Below are 24,525 nucleotides of genomic sequence, written 5' to 3'. Positions count from 1 at the left end.
TCCAGTTGATCTCCAGCATTAAAGTATCAACTCACCGATGTAAAGTTTATCCATTGCAAGGAGCCACTCTCTCTCTTCAGCATTTCCTGTGAAAGAATGCACAACCCCTGCAACAAACCTGCCTGATCCCATATAACTCAAACTTCTTCCAGGGATTTGTAGTTGCCCTTATTCTTAAATTTGGTGTTACATGGCACTGCAACAAATATAAACTTATTTTATCCAACAGAAACCAACCTATGTTTGTTACGCTCTACTATGTCACAGAAATTTTTGGCAGCTGCGCGCATATGAAGAAGCATTGGCAGCTGCAAGGCTTCGGCAATAATAAATTGTTTCTCGAAGTATCTGCAAACAGTGAATTTGAATGAGTTCCTGCACAAAATTCAGCTAAATACTACTTCGTCCTTAAAAAACGAGATGAAAATTATTCTCATCCCTCAACCTTTTCACAGTCCTAGAGCGGCAATTTAGTACTTGGTATATCACACTTTAAAACACTTGGGGCTTCTAGCATCATACATTACAAGCCAAAGGAGTGTTAAAGTGCGAGGAAGCTTGCTGAAAATGAGATCAAAGAGAGAGAGAAGGAGAGGAGCGAAGGGACACGTTGAGAAGCCAAAAGAGTAACTTGCATTAAAACTGAAAACTGCATACATACATAGGGCGCCTAATGTTAGGGCCTCATTTATTCATACCACTCTTTGTACCTTAACAATTGGTACACATTTATTGTACTACCCTTCATTTATTTGCTGCCCCCTTGCACATTAGATTGACATCATTATTTTAACTCTCACACTCCCCCTTAATGATCAATCTGTTCTCTTTTACATTCATCATGTTTCTGAATTTTTCCAACTTATCTCGAGACAATGCTTTAGTAAGCATGTCTGCTGCTTGATCTTCAGTAGAGCAATAAACCAGCTCTATCTCCTTTGCTTGCACCTTCTCACGAACATGATAAATTTCAATATGCTTCGTCCTTGCATGGAATACTGGATTTTTAGCAATCTGAATACAGCTTTGATTGTCACAATAAATCACTGTTGCACCTGCCTGTACTTCATGTATTTCAGCCAATAAGCACCTCAGCCACACTGCTTCACAAACGGCACTTTTTGCTGCAATATACTCAGCTTCAGTAGAGGATAAAGCAACCGTGGGCTGCTTCTTACTCTTCCATGAAATAACTCCACAGCCAAGTGAGAAACAATATCCTGAGGTAGATCTTCTGTCATCAACACTGCTGGCCCAATTAGAATCACAATAACCAGCCAGCAATAAATCACAAGATGCAACAAATTCGAGACCATAATTATAAGTGCCCTTCATGTATCTCAACAACCGCTTTGCTGCCTTCATGTGGCTTTCCTTTGGATCTGCCATATACTGACTTAGAGCACTCACTGCATATGAAATATCCGGCCTCGTGATAGTAGCATAAATGAGACTGCCAACCAGTTTCCTATAACCTGTGCCATCCACTTTCTTTTCATCTACACGTGAGGTTAGCTTCTCATTCAATTCCATGGGGGTGTGCATTATTTTTGAATCAGCCATTTCAAATCTTTCAAGTACATCTTTCACATATTTGGATTGGGTAAGAAACATACTGTTTTCCTGCCTCCAAACTTCAATACCAAGACAATAATGAAGCTGTCCCAAATCCTTCATGTCAAATTCAATTGACAAGCTCTTCTTTATGCGCTTAATCAATGAGGTGCTGCTTCCTGTGATTACCAAATCATCCACATAGACAATGATCAACAATAAATCCGCATTTTCATGAAAGACATAAAGGTTGGAGTCATTCTTACTCCTCATGAAGCCATTCTTTGTGAGATACTCATCAATCCTTGAGTACCATGCCCTGGGAGCTTGTTTCAAGCCATACAATGCCTTCTTAAGCTTGCACACAAGCCTTTCCTTGCCTTTGATTTCAAAGCCTTGGGGCTGTTGCACATATACCTCCTCTTCAAGAATGCCATTGAGAAAGGCAGACTTGACATCCATTTGTGCGATAGACCACCCATGATGAGTGGCCACTGCCAAAACCAATCGTATGGTTGTCATTTTTGCAACTGGAGCAAATGTCTCCTCATAATCAACCCCTTCTTTTTGCACATAACCTTTAGCAACCAGCCTTGCCTTGTACTTGTCCAAGGTGCCATCTGCCTTGTACTTGATCCTGAAAACCCACTTAGTACCAATGGCCTGCTTCCCATGAGGTAACTCAACAAGTGTCCAAGTGTTATTCTTCATGATAGAAGAGTATTCTTCTTCCATTGCTTCTTTCCATTTGCTGTTTTTGATTGCTTCAGAAAATGAAGTGGGTTCATCATTAGAAAGAACTTTTGCCATCAAAGCAAAGTTCACATGTGACGTACCTTTGTCCTTGATTCTTTGTGATCTTCTCAGCCCATCATTGCTACTTTCAGCCTGCTCCAAAGTACTACTATCTTCAATAGTTTTAATATACCATCTGGGCAATTTCTTCACACTTTGTGGATTGTCTGCATCAACACCATCCATGGGAACCACATTTGGAATATTTGGGACTGTTTCATGCACATCTTGAGGCAGAATGCCTTCATTGATACTTGCTGGCCTGTTTTGAGCTGCCTTGAATCCTTCATCTTTCTTGTCGCCCGTCTCTTCATCAACCTCAAAGAAAATGAGGGGATCTTCATCTTCTTCCACCAAATGAAAATCAGCGCTGTTCTTTGTCTCATCAAACAACACATCACGTGTGATTATAACCTTCTGACTCACAGGGTCATAAAGTTTGTAAGCCTTTGAACATGTTGCATATCCAATAAAGATACACTTAATTGATTTATCATCCAATTTCTGCCTGTTTTGCTTGTGCACATGAGCATATGCCAAGCATCCAAACACACGAAGATGAGACACATTTGGTTTCTTACCATAATAGACTTCCTCAGGAGTCATGCCATCAAGCGCTTTTGTTGGAGATCTATTCTGCAAATATATGGCTGTGTGGACAGCCTCTGCCCAAAACTTACGTCCCAATCTTGAATCTTTGAGCATGCATCGTGCTCCTTCCACCCCAGTGCGATTCTTTCTTTCCGCTACTCCATTTTGTTGAGAGCTATAAGCTATAGTAAGTTGATGAAACATACCACTTTCATTGCATAACAAATCAAACTCATTTGACATGAACTCACCTCCTCTGTCTGTGCGGAGAGTCTTCACTTTCATACTTGTTTCATTTTCCACATAAGATTTCCATTGCTTGAACACATCAAGAGTTTCACCCTTACTTTTGAGAAAATACAGCCAGCACTTGCGTGAATAATCATCAATAAGGGACATAAAATAACGTGATCCACCAAGTGAATTCACTTGAGCCGGTCCCCACAAATCACAGTGTATCAATTCAAGTTTTTGTGTTGCTCTCCATGAGCTTGCTTTTGGAAATGGAGTCCTTGCATGCTTGCCCAAGGCACAAGGCTCACATACACCCGGTATCTCACCAATCTTTGGGATTCCTGTGACCATGCCATTGTCAAATAAATACTTAAGTGCTTTCATATTTAAATGACCATACCTCCTATGCCAAAGCTGAGAGGTTTGCTCCGTTTGAGACATCAATACTTGCTGGTCACTCATAGTAATTAGCTTGTACAACCTGTCATTGCTGCGTATGCCACAAGCAACTTCTTTTCCCTCATTCTTGAGGTCTTTTATGATGAAGTACTCCTTGAAAAACTCAACACTCATGTGCTGATCTGTTATGCAGCCCACAGAAAGCAAATTTCTTGCCAAATTAGGAATCCACAATACATTTTTAAGAATACCAATCTCACCATTTTTGAGCTTGATAGGTATGTCGCCATGTCCGTGAATGTTTTGTGTGGAATCATCACCCAAAAACACTTTGTTACTGCCTTCTTCATCAACATACTGAGAAAACCAATCACCATTGCCGGTCATGTGCGCTGTGGCACCCGAATCGACATACCATTCCCCACGATAGTGGGACTGTTTTGTATGATCAGCCATCAACAAAAACTCATCCTTGCTATTTCTTTCATTATTCTGATTTCCTTCTCCCGCAAAGTTGTTGCTATTTTGCCTTTGCCAATTTGAGAAGCCTCTGCCTCTCCCTCTTGATTGTTGTGCATGCTGTTTTATGCGACATTCACTCTCCACATGACCATCCTTCCCACAATAGTAACACGGGCCTCTTCTTAAAGTGTAGGAGCTGCGTCCTCTTCCACGAAAGTTGCCTCTATATCCTCCTCTTCCTCGAGGGGTAAATTGCCTTCTTTCTTGATAGGAGGAGTTCGAATCTCCCCCTTCTTCATGCCTGCCCTGATTTTTCCTTTCATTGTTTCGATTCCATCCACCTCTTCCACGGCCACGCCATGGTCTTCCTCTCACGGTGAATGCTTCATCTTTGTTCTTGGAACTCTTCGTCCCGTTGTCTTCTTAACTCTTCTTGTAGCAAGACAGCACTCAACTCCTCAAAGTTAGGAGTGGTCTCCCTCACCATTAGGGAAGTCACCAAATGTTGCCATGGTGAATTGCTTTCATTCATAGTAAGCCCATTCATGGTTATGCTTACCATATCCACATCTGTTACAACCTCATCCACTGAGAGCAATTGGTCAGTGATATCTTTCAAACAAGTCAAATAGGCAGTGATTTGCTCATTTGGTTCCTTCTTAAAAGCATGCAACTTTTGTTTAAGGAACAACAACCTTGTTGTATTTACTGATTCAAATAGAGTTTGAAGAGTTGTCCATGCTTCATCTGGAGCTGTAGCACCACTTATTTGAGGAATGATGCTGTCCTTCACATTCATGTTGATGTAACAAAGAGCTTTTTGAGCTCTTTTATCAAATTTTGCTTGAACTTCAAGTTCTTCTTCATACCTTTTATCCTCAGCCCTCTTTTCTTGAGGTGTCATATTGGGCACCGTTACTGGCTTCATCACATCAGGCCTTTCATCTTTGCCTTCTACAATCTCCCACAAGTCTTTCAACTTTAAGAGATTCTTCATCTTAAACTTCCAAATTGGATAGTTTTTGCCATCAAGCTTCCCACTTTCTGGGAGCACAAAATCAACCTTGCTGTCCGCCATTTTGACTGAATTACAGCAAGCAACAAATTAGAATAATCACCCCAAAATACACTTCAAACACGCAGCGAATACCTTACTGTTTTGGGTCTTCAAATCCTCAATTTTAGAGGTCTTTGGCTGGTCTTTTGGGCTGCAAATCTTCTTCACTTTCATGCCTTCATGGCACTCAATCTTGGGCTGTTCTTGGCTGGTCTTTTTCTTCATTCATTGACACGTCTTGCATACACATATGGGCTGCCCTCTCTTCATGGCTTCACCTACCATAGGGCTGCCCCTTTTTTTATGTACTTGTTTCTCGCTTGATCTTCAATCAAGCCATGCGGGCTGTTGCATCTCTTCCTTGGAGTCAAGGGCTTCATTCTTCGTCACTTGTGTGGTGTTTCTACCCATCAAACTTGGGCACTTTCTCGCCATAACAAGGCTGATTGCTTTCTCACCTTCTTGGGGCTGATTCGCACTTCGTTCATGGGCTGGAAATTCAATCCAACATGCCCACGCTGTTCCACAAAACTTATGGCTTTAAAATTCTTCACAAACAGGGCTGATTTCATCACAAAAACAGGGCATATCTTTTCTCCATCATCTCGGGGCTGTTTGCTTCCATTTTGGGGGTCAAAACCAGGGTTGAAACCCTAATTTCGAGATAGTTCAGATCCATTTACTGATTTCTTTCACTTGGGGCCTGATTTTTCATCACTTTTAGGGTTGGAAACTGCGCAAAAACCCTAATTCCGGGATCTTTTACCTCCTTGGGCTGATTCTCTCCACTTTTAGGATTGATTTCAAATCTACTTCATAGCAAGGACCTTCTCCTTTGTTGCTGAAGCAAAACCCCTTTGATTTGGGGCTGATTTTCATCAATTTTTATTGCAGAAACCCTAATTTCGAGATTTTCTTCAAAGTTTTTGAAACTTTTTCAGAATTTCTTCTTCAATGTGTTTTGCCTCATAGACTGCTGCTGAACAAGGGCGACCTAAAAACGCCTCCATTTTTAAGGTCAAAATGACAAAAAACCCTAATTTCGAGATTTTTCAGATTTCGCCCATTTTTTTTTTTTTTGACTTTTTCATACTGTTTTTGGTGAATGCTGATGCTGAAGACCTCTCCTACAGGGCAGCTACAATGCGATTTCAAAACGCTTGGTTTTAGGGCTCGAAACCCTAATTTTCGTCACTTTTTGGGTGCAAAATTTCTGCATGTGTTCTTCCCTTGCATCGCTTCACTTGGGCTCCTCCTTTCCTTACTTGTAAACTGAATTTTCTGATCAAATAACAGGCTGAACACGCAAAATCTTCATATCTTCGCTTTCTGGAATCCTCTTTCAACTTTCTTCGCGTCAAACCGTGCGCAATCGCGAGGGGATCGCTTCTATCCAACTCTCATGCACTCTTTCTGCTCTGATACCATGTTAAAGTGCGAGGAAGCTTGCTGAAAATGAGATCAAAGAGAGAGAGAAGGAGAGGAGCGAAGGGACACGTTGAGAAGCCAAAAGAGTAACTTGCATTAAAACTGAAAACTGCATACATACATAGGGCGCCTAATGTTAGGGCCTCATTTATTCATACCACTCTTTGTACCTTAACAATTGGTACACATTTATTGTACTACCCTTCATTTATTTGCTGCCCCCTTGCACATTAGATTGACATCATTATTTTAACTCTCACAAGGAGAACATAAAGAACCAAAGTATCCCTTGCCCCCAAGAATATGTAAAACAGAAAACAGTAGTGAGCTGAGGAGCAGCAGGATATTACAATCAGCCACTTGACGCTACGGAGCAAAGGGGGACCACGGCTGCTTCATAGAGACCTGGAACAGCCAAATTTGCCTTACTGGAAGAAATCCCCTTTCCATTTTAGGCCGTCACACCTCGAAAAACTTTCATAGTTTCATTAATCTGTTTCTTTCACACACACAGTGGAAACACACAGATGTGCATATGAGATATACAAAACCCCATGTAACCTAGGCTTTGACACTAGTTTGGTAAAAGATCATTTCAATGATCGGTCTGAAAATTCAATCAGAGAAGCACCTTTTCATGATTATATTTTAAAACTAAGACATCGCCTTAAAGCTGACAATGCTAATGAACATAGGTAAAAAGTAGAAATTGATGTTAGAAATGACATGACATTTGATATTCTGAAAACCCAGTTTTTGTTGTTTTCATTGTTTCTTTGCATTGAAGCCTTGAAGGAAGAGTTCTATCAGTTAAGAACATTCAATATATGATTTTTTATTGCTCTGGTGTTGTAACAAACCATAATTTGTCCATGGCTCATTTATTTATTATTTATTTTGTGCACATGATTACTAATCATACGTATGAATTCTTTGTGTTGGTTCTTGTTTCGAGATTTTGCACATCCAACCAATTATTTTCATGTAATTGAATGCATTGTCATCTTCAGATACAGAGATATCACTTTAACATGGACGCCACCCTGACTTTACACCATCTTGCTATGGTGGGGGGACTTTCATGAGGGTAGCCACTGTTGAAACTTCCTACAGTGCTCAGCCAGTCGCATCCAATGATGGGATGTCAAAAGCTAGTGCATGTGGTGGATTCCACTATATGTTGGATTCTATTACAACCCGTGGCTTGTTCAAGCCCATATGTCTTGGTCATTTCTTACCAAATCACGCTCCGCCTGCCAACATACCATACAAGACTGAAATGCTTCGGACACCCACAAGGTTCCATACCAACTTTTCTACACCCTACACATATCCTAGCACCTTGATTAATGAGATAGATTGATATCATATATTAAAAGGTGGATGTAAGACAGTATAAGTCAAGCTTTAAGATTGATTTCCATTTAAAAAAAGTCGAAGTTATCTAGCATGAGTTATGTACCTATCAAGACTAGGGTATCCTATTTGTTTTAGGCCTAATGTATAATTAATTATGTGCACTAAGAGAGAGATCAAGGGGCAATAACGATGAACGATTTGTTCCAAGATTATTTGGGCAGATTTGTTGTTGTGTTCTTAGATGACATCTTGGTATATAGCCGATCACTAGAGGATCGCATTGGACACCTCCAGATTGTCTTAGTTCTTTTAAGACAGCATAAGCTATATGCCAAGATCAGTAAATGTGACTTCTTTATGAAGGGGATCATTTACTTAGGGCACAATATTTCTTCCGAAGGTATCGCTATTGATCTGGTTCGTATCCATAAGGTTTTGGAATGGTCCATCCCTTAGACAGTGAAACAACTTCGTTCTTTCCTAGGATTTACGATTTTTCTACAGAAGTCAGTGCGTGATTATTCTACCATCACGGCACCCTTGACCAACATGTTGAAAGGTCGCGGATGCAGGTCCATCCAACCGATCTCTTGGAATGATGCAATGAACAAGGTTTTGAAACCTTGAAGAAAACTATCAAGGAAGCCCCTCTTCTTGAATTGCCCAATCCCACCTGGCCTTATGTTTTAGAGGCCGATACGAGTGAATTTGCAATTGGGGTAGCTTTATTCCAAGAGGGCAGACTTGTAGCTTTTGAAAGTAAAAAGCTAGATGACACCCAATATTGTTGGCCCACACTAGAAAAAGAATTGTATGCAATAGTGTATGCTCTAAAAGTTTGGAGACACTACTTGTATGGTTCACGGTTTCTTATATTGACAGATCATCAGTCAATAAAGTATGTGTGTGATGGGTCGGGAATTGATTTTGAAATACGTTATCAAAAGGGTTCCTTGAATAGTGCGGCAGTTGCCTTAAGTTGAGTCAAGTTTGTAAATGCTATGTCATTTATAAAAATATCATCAAACCTATTTCAATCCTTGAGAGGGCTTTGCGCAACTGATATTCTTATTGGCAAAAGGTCTAGGATGGGAGCTCCATGGTTGACCAGGACTTGGGGATTGTGCTACCTGCGGTACAAGCGGAGGGAGGTCAGTGGATGATTAGGAATGGCTTGCTGTTCCAGAATGGAAAGATATGTGTGCCAGATGTTTCGAATCTTTGATCCAAGATTCTCTAGCAGTGTCATGATGCTCCTAGTACTGGACATCCAGGCATACATCGGACTCTGTCTCTTGTGAAACATACCTTTTATTGGCCTAAGATGCATGCATTTATTGAAAGCTATGTGGTAGGTTGCCGGGTTTGTTAGAACTACTAAGGCAGAACGCCTTAGAAGCATGGGTTTATTACAACCATTGTGAATCCTTGGTAAGTATTTCCATGGACTTTATTACGGGTTTGCCTAGAACGCGCAAGGGACATGACTCCATTTGGGTCATAGTTGACCATCTGACAAAGATGGCTAGATTTGTACTTACTCGACCAACCACATTAGCTATTCAATTGGCTCACGAGTTTGTGGACCATTTGTTTCAGCTATATGGTTTGTCTTCCGACATAGTCAGTGACCGGGACTCTAAGTTTACGAGTAACTTTTGGACACTTGTTTTTGAGAAGTTGGAAACTACTCTTTAAGCATGAGTTCCTTTGATCATGCACAATCCAATGGCAATGATTGAATTATTTGGGAACACCATGAGGTAGCACAGTTTGACTGGTGTTTTACTACAGTTTGATTTGGGAAAGCATCTTATAAATGTTGGAGTTCAATATCAATACAAATATGCTCTTTAACTGTTACCTTCGCAGATGGTTATGGTTCCGTGCTCTTTTTTTTAGGGGTATGCTGAAGCAAAGGTCTAGGGGTGTATACACTTTAAACGTTGAAATGGTTGTCCGTTTGCACCATTTGAAGCTCAACTTCGCATGTTGTATGGATTTTACATTATTAACTGGATTGGCAAAGACAAGGTATATAAGTACCATATTTCGTACTTGAGGGGAATGACAGTGCATTCAACTCTATTTACCATCGGTTAGACAAATTGTGTGCATATCTCTTAAGTGGAATAGGAAATGACAGAAAGTATCATCTCTTGGATGTTGACACGCCTTGAACCAATTGGTTGAAGATATGCTTTGAGCATATGTTTCCAAGAGACAGTCTTCATGGGAAGATTATCTCCCCATGATAGAATTTGCTTACAACCGTGCAAAGCATTCAAGCACAGGTTACAATCCTTTCATGCTTATGTACGGGTTTCAACCTAAGTCACCAGTTATGGTTGGGTTCAAGGGAATAAACAATGATACTGCAAGGCCATTCTTGCAAGACATGCAAGAAATGTTGTAGTTTGCCAAGGATTCTATTAGAAGCGCCCAAGATCGATATGGATTTTATGCTAATAGACATCGTTCACCCAAATATATTTACGTTTTCCCAAGGAATCCAAGAGCCTAAGTACTAGTTTGGTATTATCCCCGAGATACTGAGGTCCCTTCAAGATTATTAAAAGAATTGGACCAATTGCACATAAACTAGAATTGCCTCCTGATGTTAAGGTCCATCCAGTTTTTCATGCCAATCGACTGAAAGAGTTACAGGGTGGGTGCTGATGATCAGCTTGTTTCTCCTCAAGAAATAATAGAAGTTACTGATTTGACTTTGATTCCACATGAGCCTGAGCATATTCTTGAATTTCGTGAAAGACAGATCAGGAATTGAACTATCGCAGAATACAAGATCAAGTGGATCGTGTTGAGGAGGACGCAACATGGGAGACATTACTTAACCTCTAGAGGACATTCCCGGGTTTTCTTGCGAACTCAGGAGTGAGTTCTTAGAGGAGGGAAAGTATGTCATGTGCAAGGATTGGTATCTGTGAGGTACACAAGACTAGCTCACGTAGCATGGGGAGGCTTAGGGCTAGGCAAGCTTGATTCTCAGGTTCACTGCCAAGGATACGAACCAGATTTAGGTCTTCGCTATTTTTGACGCATCGAGGCCGAGCCTATAAAAGGGGCCCAGAGGTTCAGTCTTGAGAGAGTCAATGGGAGCAAGTCTAGTTCCCTAGTGCTAGGTCTGATCTTGGATCGAGTCGTGGATGCGCGCCTGCATCTTAGCATAGCCAAAGGCCCAACAGTAGATCCAAGGCCTCTAGGCGCCACCTAGTGGTATGAGACACCAGGCTGGTCAGAATCTGGTTGGGAGTTCGTGCCAGTAGCTCAGCTTGTGGCTCAAAGGGAACATCTCTTGATTCGGGATCTTATCACGTAGGTGTTGTGGTTGGGTGATGAGCAGTTGTGGCTGGGTGGTGAGCAACCTGCTCAGATTCCTCATATTTGGTATGTTCTTGTGTTTGTTTGTAGGTCAGAGGTTTCAGAAGTGCTGGGATCGTGTCAATGTAAAATCCCAATATATGGATGATCCGAAAGAAAGCCATTGGAAGGTAGTCAAGAGAATTTTGAGGTATGTCAAGGGAACCCTGGCTCATGGGATTCAAATAAAAGAAGCAATGATATAAAACTGTCATAATTAATTAATAGCGATTGGGCATGGTGCTCAAATGATAGAATATCCACTTAGGAATATAGCTTCAACATTTGATTTGGCTTGATATCATAGAGCAATATGAAGCAAAGCTGATTACAAAGCATCCACTAATGCAACTTGTGGATTTTTGATTGAGGAGAACTTTAATTAATATTCGACTTATTTAAAAAGATTTAACCTTCTTATTGACCAACAATCAAAGCTCTATTATAATGGCCAAGGATCCTATTTATGCTACAACAAAGCTCATAAAAAGAAATTGATCTTACATAGGGTCTGACAGAATATCAAGTAGCTACTATCCTAACCAAAGCTCTTGCCAAAATTAAGCAAGAGAAAATTTCCAACCTGGTGTGAAGCCTGATCCATTAGTCATTAAGGTGGGGGAGGGGGGGGTGTTGGAGAAAGTATAGAATTAGTTCACAAAATTACGCTTGGGATAAGTTTGGGTTAGAATTAATTATAGGTCAAAAAATGTGGTTGGTAGACCTTAGGTCCTATTTTAGGACGTTCATGATGTCATGTCATGGACATGGGCTGGAGATTTTTAAGGGACCAAATGATGTGGCAAGTCCCCCAAATACATCCATCATGGATCAAGGGGATGGTTTCCACATACCAATTCACTGGTCTATCTCATGTGGCCTTGCCACATGTCTCATAAGCATACACTCACCATGTCAACTACTCTAGGGCAGCAGATCAAATGCATGTATTCCATGTATTGCATGTGTTTGATGCATTTTGAATCAAACACATAGGACGCGTAGGACGGGGATGAAGTGTTGGAATAGGATTGGTAACCGCCTTCTCTGTAAGCCCCCAAATGAAGAGAGCAAAGGAGGGGTGAACCATAGGATGACTTGATTGCCACATGAGTGTCATGACAAGGGAAATCACTAATCCGTGATTAGTAAACATTAAAATATTATTATATATTATATGCCAATGGTGTAACATGTATTTGTATTTATGATGGACACCGACCGAATTGTTATGGCAGTGGATCATCTCAGTAGATAGAACTAGTCAGGCTGGAGCCACTACTTCAGACGGCATCAAATTTAGACATGTGACACTAATTCTATTAATAAGATGTACACCCACATGTCTAGGTCCTAGGGGCAATAGGAAGGGAAGGGTGCATTAAGGTGCATTGAATGGTAGATGCATGGGTCATAGGCTAAGGGTAGGTGTAAATGGGAAGATGGAACTTGAGTGATCTCAAGGGACATTAATGAAAGGGTATCACCCTTCATTGGGAGTCTCACATACCATTCTCTCTATTCATCTTGCATCATAGTTACAATCAAACATTTGGAGGTTCCAAACGTTTGGAGTTTTCAAACGTTTGATAATTTTGAAAAAATTGAAGGATCAATTAGGAGAGAGAGAGTGCATGTAGCAAAAGAGTCGATGATAAGCGCCTTAGCCGTCACGTCAAAGTTGGATTATCAAAAACAAAGGAGTACAAGGTACAAGTACCTAGACCTAGGACTAAGTGTCCTAGGTGTCACATAGCACTAAATGTCCTATGTGGCCTAAAAGACACTAACACTATGAGTGTCTTTATTTATGCCTACAAGGCACATACCATGGCCTATAGGGCATCACTAGAACCACCAGAGGATGGCCTACAAACCCCCCTCCATGGGATGGGCTGAAGTACTCTGGAAACGTCTCAAAACACCTAGTATTTTTTGGTCATGGTGACACATGTTCATCCAAAAGGATATAGCCACCTATGAATGTACAAGGGATGTCAGATCATGTAACAAAGGGAACCAAGTGTAAAGCCTGTCAAAAGACTTCGAACTTGGGACGAGGAAGTGCCTTTGTAAACATATCTGCTATGTTCTCCTCTGTGGGAAGATAGGACAACTCTATGTCTCCTGCTGACAACCCCTCCCGAACATAATGATGATGAACTTCAATATGCTTGGTACCCGCATGAAACATTGGGTTACGCACAATGGCCAAAGCACTCTGGCTGTCAATGTAGACAATAGTGGAGGATGTCTAGCGAATACCAAGATCTGTAAGTAACTATCGAAGCCAAACGCACTCTACTGTAGCGGTGAAAGCTGCCCTGTACTCAACCTCACAGCTAGATGTGGCAACTGTTGGTTGCTTCTTGCTGAGCCAAGAGATACATGAATTGCCAAGCAAAAAATAATTGCCAGTATGTGACACTGTGGTGTCAGAACATCCTACCCAGTCACTATCCGTGTAAGCATGCATGGTAAGTGAACCCTGATCACCATAGAAGAGGGCTAAATTCTGAGTGCCTCTGAGATATCTAAGACTCTCTTCACTGCCTGCCAATGCTATGAACTGGGCATGTGCATGAATCTGCTGAGTTGAGATACTGCATACTGTAAGTCAAGTCTGGTGTGACAAATAAATAAGGCATCCAACAGCCTGGTGATAAAGAGTGATATCACATGGTGGGCTCCCATCATGAGTTGAGAAGGTCCACTGGAGTAGAGATTGGCTTGCAATCCTCAAACTGAAAACGATCAAGGAGCTGTCCAATATACTTGGACTGAGACATCATGATACCCCCCTCAACATGAGCAAACTGAATGCCCAAATAATAATGAAGCTGTCCCATGCCTGACATGTTAAAAATCTGCTGCAAATCAGCCTTGAAAGCTGCAATTTGCTGAGTATCTGGGCCAATGATGAGCATATCATCCACATATAAAATCAACACTAAAAAATCAGATCCACTCCCGCAGACATAAAGAGTGGGTTCTAAGGGACTATTCTGAAAACCAAGGGATAGTAAGTGTGCATGAATTTTGGCATACCATGCCCGGGGTGCCTGCTTCAAACCATTAAGGGATTTTCTAAGCCGGCATACCTTATTTTCAGAATTAACAACCTCAAAGCCAGGAGGTTGTGTGACATAGACTTCTTCCTGCAGATCCCCATGAAGAAAAGCAGTCTTGATGTCAAGTTGGTGCACTTGCCAATGATGATGGGCTGCAATGGCAATGACACATCTAATGGTAGTAATCCTCCTCCTCAAAGTCAATGCCTTGTTGTTGGGCATACCCTTTTGCAACACGACGGGCTTTGTATCGATCTATGCTGCCATCAGATTTCCTTTTTAATTTGTAGACCCACCTGGTTCCAATGGCATGCTTGCCTAGAGGGAGATCTACTTATTCCCATGTGTGATTTTTAGCAATGGAATGTAACTGAGCTCTCATTGCATCCATCCACTCTTTGCTGTCAAAAGCATCTTTATGGCATAGAGGCTCTTCATTGCAAGCTGTAGCAAGGAGTGCAAACTCAAGAAAGTGACCATGCTGTCTATTCCCTGATCTTGTCCGGGCAGCAAAAGGCTGATCTTGTTTGCTGTCCCTCAATGTATCAAGAAGCCATCTGGGAACTTGCCTTTGCTGTCTATTGACAGCTCTTTCTTCAATGACTGCATCATGAATAGTGGGATCATTTTGTGGCGGAAGAGAAATCTACCAATCAGCATGAGGTAGTGGCTGATTATTGCTTGGTGGAGAGCCTGCAGGAGGTTCATGTTGCTGGTCAAAGTCCTCTTCTGAGGATGGCACAGGTAACCAAGATTCAAAGGCATCAAACATGTCAACATCTGGCTTAGCTTTGCAGTCCACAAGAGGAGAAGCTGAATGTTCAGCACAGATTACATCTCTACTGACAATAATCTTCCCAGTATTTGGTTGATATAACCGATACCCTCTGCTTTCCTGGCTGTAACCAATAAATATGCATTTGATTGCCTTGTCATCAAGCTTATGTCTCAGCTGAGATGGTACATGAACATATGCAAGAGACCCAAAAACTCTCATGTGTGAAAGTGAAGGCTTCCTGCCTTTCCATGCTTCATAAGGTGTAACAGTCTGCAATGCCTGTGTAGGTGATCTATTCAGCACATAGTTGGCACACATCATTGCACCAAGCCAAAATTTATTGGGCAAAGACTTGGCCTTAAGCATGCATATAGCCATTTCCATTGTGGACCTGTTTTTCCTTTCAAAAACAGGATTCTGCTGAGGAGTGTAAGGAGTACTGCATGAGTGAATAATGCCCCGTGAAGAGAGAAATGCATCAAACTCCTTTGACATATACTCCCCCCCTCCTATCTGTGTTGAGGGTGACAAGCTTGCTTCCTGATTCATTCTCAACCATATTCAGCCACCTCTGAAAGCATAAGAAAACTTCAGATTTGGCTTTTAAAAGGATATATCCAGCAATATCTTGTGAAATCATCAATGAGAGTCATGAAATATTTGTACCCCCTCATTGGGCCACAGACATCACTGTGCACTAGCTGCAATTTCCTTTGTGAGAGTTTTGGACAATTCTTTTGAAAAGGAAATCGATGCATCTTACCCAAAAAACAACCCTCACACACATCTTTGGAAACTGTGTGAGTCTGAGGTACATCATTTGCCATCTGCTGTGAATGTAGCTTTGCAAGAGCTCTATAATTGAGATGGCCCATTCTCTCATGCCAAAGATGAGTTTCAGCAAGCTGTGAATCTGAAATAGCCAATGCTTCAATAGAAAGTGCAGCTGAATGATGATCGAGGTGATAAAGACCTTTTTGCAAAGTGCCAGTGAGAACTATGGCATTGTCATTGCGAAGATCATAAATTAGGCATCTGTAGCCATCAAAAATAACTCTGAAACCTGAAGTGGCAATTGCTGAAATTGAAATCAAGTTGACTTCAATTCCAGGCACAAAAAGAACATTTGTCAGAGTAATTGGATGGCTTGAAATGGATGTGAGCTGCACATCTCCAATTCCTTTTACAGCATATGAAGCATTATTAGCACGTGATAGTCCCCCCTCAAGGTGCATCAGCTAAAGGATGAAACAACTCTCTGCAAGATGTGACATGCTTGGAAGCACCACTATCAAAGTACCAGGACTAAGCATCATTAGCAGTAAACAATGCATCAGCTTTGGAGGGATCAAATGAACAATGGACAGCCCATGCCCAATCATCCTGAAGAGCATGTGCATGTGAAGCATCTTCTGGCTCATGGGATTCAATAGCATGTGAGGCATTAACTGTCAATCCTGCTTTCTTTTTCTTCGAAGCAATGCGCTTCCTACATTCTGAAATGTCATGTCCAGGCTTGTGACAATAGTTGCATCTTTTCTTCTTTGACTTATCTGCTGTATTTTTAGATGCATGGGAGGAATTGCAGCTGCTATGCACAGAGTTTGGCTTGCCCATAGGCTTGGAATCCTTGCCTCTTCCTGTCTGCTGTGAAGCAAATGCATGATCAGGAATAATGGCTTGTCTATTAGCTCTACTTTGCTCTTCCTCCAAAAGCAAAGTCACTAGCTGATCAAAAGAATAGTGGTCTGGATTACCCATGGCCACTAATCGAAGGGTTGTAGCAAACCCTTGATATGTATCTGGCAGTCCATTCAATGTGATACTGACAAGTTGTAAAATTGGCACCACCTCATCAATGTTGGCAAGCTGTTCCATGAGGTCCTTGACCTTTGTCAGGTATACATCCATAGAGTCACCTTCATTCATATTGACTTTCTGTAATTGCCTTCTCAAATATGCAACACGAGCTTCATTGCAAATCTGATAGAGAGAAGCCAATTTATCCCAAGCATCCTTTGCTGTCCTGCAAGACCAGATGTGTGGAATAATGATTCTCTTGCATGATAAAGCAATACATGAATGTGCATTTGCATCTCTTGCATCCCATCTTGACTGCTCTTGAGTTGGAAGAGCAGCAACAGGAGTGCTAGAGGAAGAGGCATTAGGAGGAGTACCCCCTGTAGAAGGACTAGCAATAGAGGCAACCACTGTAGCATTGGCTGGCCTCAGATCAGCCTCGGAAACAATATTCCACAAATGCTTTGCAACAAGAATATGTTTCATGAGATAAGACCACATCGGATAGTTGGTGCCATCCAACTTATCATCTTCACGAAGAACACCAAATAAATCTTGATTGTTCCCAGCCATAGCAAAAGTGATACCCTAAAAGAGACCTGAAAACCCAAAAGCCTCAAGGCTATCACTGGCAAAAGCTGGCTGTCCAAAAAATGACAGCAAATATCTGCAAATTTCCAACCCAAATCAAAAGGCAAATGCAGATCTGACCCAAATGTGACTGTGACAGGTCACTGCAAAAACAGCAAATCTGGCAAAAGTCCCAAAAGTATGAGAATCTGACTCAATGTCCTGTAATCTGACCCAATGTACTGCAAATAGTAGGAGATTGCATACCAAATCCCAAAGCCCCAATGTTCTTGCAAGAAATTGCAACCAAAGAAGGTGAAATGAATTGAAAGCCCAAAAAAAAAATACCAATGTCTTGAATGTGACCGTGTACGTGGAACACCTGTACAAAGACCTTGAAAGAAGTACTAGCTGTATGGACAGCACAGGTACAAAGTACAGCGAAGATACTAAGAAGGTACGGTATACTGTACGGATTTAGGTTGGTACAAATGTATGGTACAGTGTACGGATCACAAGTACAATGATTGTATGGCGATGCACGTACTGTTGTACGGAATAAGTACGATACCTGTACGAAGTACGGAGTGTTGGTACAAATCTGTACGAATGTACAACGACGCAAATACGTGACTGTACGTCGCATGTACAGTACGGACCATTGTACGGTGCATGTACATCCTTATACGCCGAGTGTACAAACCAGTTACATCACCTTCCGTATGCAGGTATGTACGTACGACAACATAGGTACAATCTTGTACGGGTGAAGGTACTGACGTACGATGGCGCATGTACTATTGTACGGTGTCAAATGTACGGGCAGATGTACGGAAGAAATACGGATAGTTGCAGCAGGAAGACCGAAAGCAGGAAGACGAGTCAAGCCCTGAGCTCTGATACCACTGTAGGATCAATTAGGAGAGAGAGAGTGCAGGTAGCAAAAGAGTCGATGATAAGCGCCTTAGCCGTCACGTCAAAGTTGGATTATCAAAAACAAAGGAGTATAAGGTACAAGTACCTAGACCTAGGACTAAGTGTCCTAGGTGTCACATAGGACTAAATGTCCTATGTGGCCTAAAAGACACTAACACTATAAGTGTCTTTATTTATGCCTACAAGGCACATACCATGGCCTATAGGGCATCACTAGAACCACTAGAGGATGGCCTACAAAAATGAGGTGGAGTTTCCAAACGTGGGTTTTTTAAATACCATAATTTTAATAAATAAAATGTTATGCTGCATATTTTGACATATATGTCATTACTATGCTACATACTTTAACACATTGTCATTACAAATAGTAATACACAGCTTACAAGCTAGAAATTTAATTAAAATTTAGACTTTTATAGGAAAAACCCATTACAAACTTACCACTGCCAAATGAGTCACATTTTGAGTTTTGACTCTCAAAGAGTTGAACTACAAATCTTGGAACTTGGGGCCTAGGTCCACAAATTGAAAACAAAATTACAAAGTCAAATACGAAACCTTTTTCTCAAAAAACCGCTTACAAGTTAGAACTGGCTAGCTGTAAATATGAAACTTGAAAGCGATGGTGTCCCCAAACATCAATGTCAAGGATACTAACTACTAACTAGCTACTAAATAGCTGGTAGCTAGTAGCTAGCATCTAAAAGCAAGAGCAAGCTGGAGCATGCAACCCTAGGGCCTAGAGAGCAGCCAACGTCGCGACCTTGGAGGTAGAGCTGTTGCTTTCAACGCCGGCGGAGGTACAGATGCTGTTGCGCAGGTGCAAGCATCAAAACGGGCATGAAAAAAGAGGCGAAATCTTCATAGTTTAAGACTTTGGGTCTTTTCCAAACATGGGGTTTTTCAAACTTGTGCATGCAAAGCAAAGTTTGATTGAAGTTTCCAAATGCCTTTTTTTCAAATGTTTCCAAACATTTTGTAAATCAATCAAACGAGTTTGATAGTAACTATGCCTTGCATTCATCCACCATCTCTCTCCCAGGCCGAAAAGAGAAACAAGTACTCTCAGGAGGGCGCTCTTCCCCCATTGGAGGGCCAATTGACATTCAAATTATGCATGCATTGCACACATTTGCATTCTTGCCAAGCTTAGAACTTCACATTTGGTATAAGAGCAGCAATAATCCACAACCAAGACGGGAAGAGAAAGAGAGCAGATGCGACAGAGGGCGAGCAGCTAGCGCCCCTGCCGCACAGGTAGGGGCGGCACGTGACCCATATGGTCAGCAGGTGTAGAAGAGATCTGCACGGCCAAGAACGCACGGGAAGATGCACGCGTAGAAGAGATCGTCATGGGTAGAAATGCATGGAAGACCTACCAACACACATAGGAAAATAGCCATGAAGCAAGGGTTTGAACATAAGAATTGAGAATTAAGGTCGTCGTGCACGCTATCCTTCCTGGCTGCAAATCGGAGGTTCTTGAGATCCTGAGGTAAGGGCTTTCTCTATAAATATTGGTCTTTGGACAAGGAACGGGGTGTCCTAACGGGTTGACGCCCCCTGGTGCGAATGTACCCTTAAACCATAAGGAAAAGAGACCCCCCGTTTTCCTCAATGGAAAGTCAAATCGGAACAAGATTTTAAGGGGGTGATCCACCCACCAAGTACCCCCTATAACGGTATCTAGAGCTCCAATCCACTCAAAATCTAGCCTAAACGGAGTGTTCCAGTTTACAACATAAAAACAAGGAAGAAAGGCTAAAAGAGAAGGAAGAAGAGATCCTTTCTAGTGGTTTTTCGACACAAGCAAAGTGGCAATCGGATAAGTACCACCAACTCTACAACACTTGACTTTTGCTGTAAAATAAACCCCTTTTCAGAAATTACAGCAAGTTATTTTCTCTCTTGTATTACTAAAAGGAAAGAATGGAAGGGAAAGAAAATTTTAATAATGAACTTGTCCTTTTTCCTCCACTATCGGAAGGGCATAGGGAGAGAACACCATCACCTCCTCTTGAAGAGGATAATTTAGATTAGAATTACCCACGCATAGTATTACCTTCATCTCTCCTTCAAGAACCTCTTGATAAGAAGTTTTCCTTTATATATGAAGGGAGAAATGAGTCCATCCAAAAGCAAGGCGTTGAGTTTACGCCTTTAACTCAAAATCCCATACACATTGATTATAATCCAAGTGTAAGAGGGAGAGAGGAGTCCCCCGTTGATAAGATGGTTTCTCAACTCAGTAATATGATTGAGCAGTCCATTAGGACAAAATGTGGGACTAAGAGAGTGCTGAATTTTAGAGATGAAGATTTAAGTACCCCCTCAAAGAGAGCCAAATTCCAACCTCGAGAGAGAATAGAACTCCCAAAATACGATGGAGCAAGAGAGGCAGATAAAATCCTCAATTGGATTCGCCATTTTGAGCTATATTTTGCCCATCAAGATAAGACCAATCGCGAGAAGCTTGCTCTGGCCACACTGCATCTACAGAAGGATGTTTTAATGTGGTGGTCCTTACTACCAACAGGAAAAGAGCCTATTCTTCAATGGTCCATGTTTGTAGAGCAGTTGAAGACCACCTTCATGCCTCCGAAGACGTGAAGAAGAAATGACCTTCCGTTGGGAAAGGTTTAGGCAATTCGATAACTAGAGTAACGCTGAATTTATAGCCAGGTTTTGGAAACTCTCTTTAGAGTTACCTGAGAAGAAAGAGGGTGATAGAAGGAATAACTATTTAGCAGCCCTAAGCCCGAAAGTGAGGTATGAGGTTGAAATGTTCAACCCAACCACCCTAGAAGGCCTCACTAAATTGGCCGAGATTGCTGAGAGAAAATTGAATCCTCGTAAACCCTTCAACAAAGGAAAGAAGAAAGCTATTGTACAAAATGTTAACAACCAATCACGTCCTGGATGGATGGATACCGTTTCCTTCCATGACTGACGATGAGAAGAAAAAGTTGATAAAGAAGAGTAAATGTTTCAGATGTAAGAAAATAAGCCCGAGCATCCATGGCATAAATGTCCTACTCTATTAGCCAAAATTGCCAAGACCAATTCTGTAAAAGGGAAAGACAAAGCATCCAAGCAGGAGGGTGAGGCTTCTACCTCCTCATCTATGGTAAACATAGAACCACGAGTAAATGTTATCCATTCAGCCAACACTGGAGTATGGATGTGTGAACTGAATAGAGAGTAGGTATATTCATTGTAAAGTAAGGATAGAGAATAAAGAATTGTCTCCTGCATGTAGAGCATCTTATAGAATGAATAGGGCTGAAATGGAAGAGTTAGAAAAAGAATTGATGATCAATGGGTTCTATATGACTAAGCAGTTCTCCATCGCAAAATCATCTATGGTCAAGGTCTACCTAGTTCATTAACACATTTGGGTAAGAGAATCTTTTTAATAATGACCAGTTTGTTGACAATATGTTTCAACTGATCGAGCAGGTTATTATCAAGAGATTTCAGCAGCTTGGTATTCAGAAGAGGACTCTGAGCATGAAGAGATATTGAAGAGGCACTACAATGGTACTTCTGCATTTTGAATATTCAACATCAAGAGGAACCAGAACTTGAAGATGAGATTTAAGTTCTAATTCAAAAGAAATTGTGTACCATCAAGAGAAGACTATTTCCAGATTATGAAGAGGTGATGCAAATGGAGAAGTAAAAGAGAAAAGCATATGCAAGAGAAAGAGACAAGAGAGGATCCAGAAGAGGACTTCTACCCATTTCTTTTTTGTTGTTTTTTACATTGGGTAGGTAGATTAGGTAGTTTGGCATCTCCCCATCACAAATAAACTTGAACAAAAACTCTAAAATTGTCAAGAATAATCAAAAACCATTTGGTGACACTGAGCATTCCTATCCCCACCAGTCGTCGCCTGAGCTCTTATCCCCACGGCTGTCGCCTTAGCTCTATCCCTTCGAGCAAGAGGGAGTGTCATGACAAGAGAAAATCACTAATCCATGATTAGTAGACATTAAAACATTATTATATATTATGTGCCAATTGTGTAACATGTATTTGTATTTACGATGGACACCAACCAAATTGTTATGGCATCGTAGCATTCTCTCTATTCACCTTGCATTCATCCGCCATCTCTCTCCCACCTTGCATGTAGGTTAAAAAGAGTCAAGTACTCTCATGAGGGCACTCTTCTCCCTTTGGAGGGCCAATTGGCATTCAAATTTTGCATGCATTGCACACATTTGCATTCTTGAAAAGCTTGGAACCTCACATTTGGTATCATCTCAGTAGATAGAGCTAGTCAAGCTGGAGCCACTGCTTCAAAGCGCATCAAATTTGAGCATGTGACACTAATTCTATTAATAAAAATGTGCACCCACGTGTCTAAGTCCTAGGGGCAATAGGAAGGGAAGTGTGCATTAAGGTGCATTGAATGGTAGATGCATGGGTCATAGGCTAAGGGTAGGTGTAATGAGAAGATGGAACTTGAGTGATCTCAAGGGACATTAATGAAAGGGTATCACCCTTCATTGTGAATCTCACGTAGCATTCTCTCTATTCACCTTGCATGTAGGTGGAAAAGAGAAACAAGTACTCTCACGAGGGCGCTCTTCCCTCATTGGAGGACCGATTGGCATTCAAATTCTACATGCATTGCACACATTTGCATTCTTGAAAAGCTTGGACTTCACTTTAGCAGCAAATCAAATGCATGTATTCCATGTATTGCATGTGTTTGAGATTGAGCACACTAGTGTGCCGCATAGGACAGGGCTAAAGTGTTGGAATAGGGTTGGTCGCCTCCCCATCTGTAAGCCCCCAAATGAAAAGAGCAAAGGAGGGGTGAACCATAGGATGACTTGGCTGCCACATGGGCAGTACAAAGGCTGCCATGTGAGCAGCAAACTCACAGCAAAGCAAAGAAAAATGGGGCTGCCATGTGGGCAGCAAACTCACAGCAAACCGAAGAAAAATGGGGCTGCTGCCATGTGGGCAGCAGGACCAGAGAAGTAACTGGCAGTTGGAAGCCACCATGGAGGACAGCAACAGGACAGAGGTGCCACAGGGATTACAAGCAGACAGAAGGCGATGACATCAGCATGTGTACGAGCAAGTGCAGCAGGCTGTACGGAAGTATTTGCTGCAGATCTGGAGCCTGGAAGAGGCCTGGAACAGAGGCAGAACCTCTGGGCAGGATTGCACAGGGTTATGGGCAGATTTGGAGGGCTAGAAGGGCCTGCATCAGGGTCGGGTTTTAGGGCAGGCCTGCCACATGGCCAGGCATACCAGGGGGGCATTTACAGACCAGCCAGGTCAGTTGGAGTGGGGGGGGAGGGGGGGGGGCTGTTTGGGTCAGCCAAATTCTCCCTACCAGGTCGGTCGGTTGGGGGGCATCCAGCCCCTTTATAAGGACGTCATTGGGGCTTTACTTCACATCCACTCCAGAGCACCACTTCAGGCAGCAGACTGGAGCAGCAGATCAGCACCTTTGGGCCTACATCCAGAAGAAGAAAGGAGGACTGGAGAGCTGCAGACAGAGCTAGGAAGGGGGTGCACACCTAGGCTGGCATCCAGGGCAGTAAGGTGCAGGGATCACAGCATGGAGACTAAGTCTACAGAAGCACAGAGGGGAGCACGTGGGCTCAGGATCTAGAGGTGCCAAGGTGATAGTAGTACAACTTTTGTAAGGTCAGAGAACCATGGTTTGATGGGATTCTGAGCCTCTCTTTTGCATTGTGTCCATTTGAGGACAGAAATATATCTTTTCTTGGGGATCACGGTGCATTTACTAGCTTGCATGCACACACATGGTTGTGAAGTACACATATGTCACCACAATGTAAATATCCTAAGTCAAAGTACAGTTGACCATTTATTTGATCATGATTAAAGAGTTCTATATGTGTTAATTATGGTCAAAGAGTTCTTTTAATGGTCAAAGAATTGCCTACGGTCAAAGATACTTGACTCTAGTCAAGTAAACCTGACCTCGGTCGGGGAGACTTGGTTTATTACCAAGAGGGTTAACTGCGGTTAACCAGAGAACCACAGAGCTGACTACCGTCAAAGAGTGTTGACTTCAGTCAACGAGACTTGGCATGCGCTAAGAGGCTTAACCACG

The 24,525-nt window shown here is 41.9% G+C and overlaps 1 protein-coding gene across 2 annotated transcripts in view; it reads right to left on the bottom strand.

The window, feature by feature from the left end:
* Positions 1-24,525, bottom strand: part of LOC147882043 (TatD related DNase) — a 51,128-nt gene that overhangs the window by 1,739 nt on the left and 24,864 nt on the right. For both annotated transcript variants that reach the window (XM_087402007.1, XM_087402006.1), the window contains exons 8-9: positions 238-348; positions 36-118 (exon numbers count right to left, since the gene is read on the bottom strand). In XM_087402007.1, coding sequence (XP_087258133.1) covers positions 36-118; positions 238-348 — 194 coding nt within the window. The remainder of the gene's footprint in view (positions 1-35; positions 119-237; positions 349-24,525) is intronic.

The sequence above is a fragment of the Dipteris shenzhenensis genome, chromosome 30 (genome assembly GCF_047967505.1).
Source record: "Dipteris shenzhenensis isolate YYH24624 ecotype China chromosome 30, Dip_SZ_1.0, whole genome shotgun sequence".
Lineage (NCBI taxonomy): Eukaryota > Viridiplantae > Streptophyta > Polypodiopsida > Gleicheniales > Dipteridaceae > Dipteris > Dipteris shenzhenensis.
This window is presented reverse-complemented; position numbering and strand designations above follow the sequence as displayed.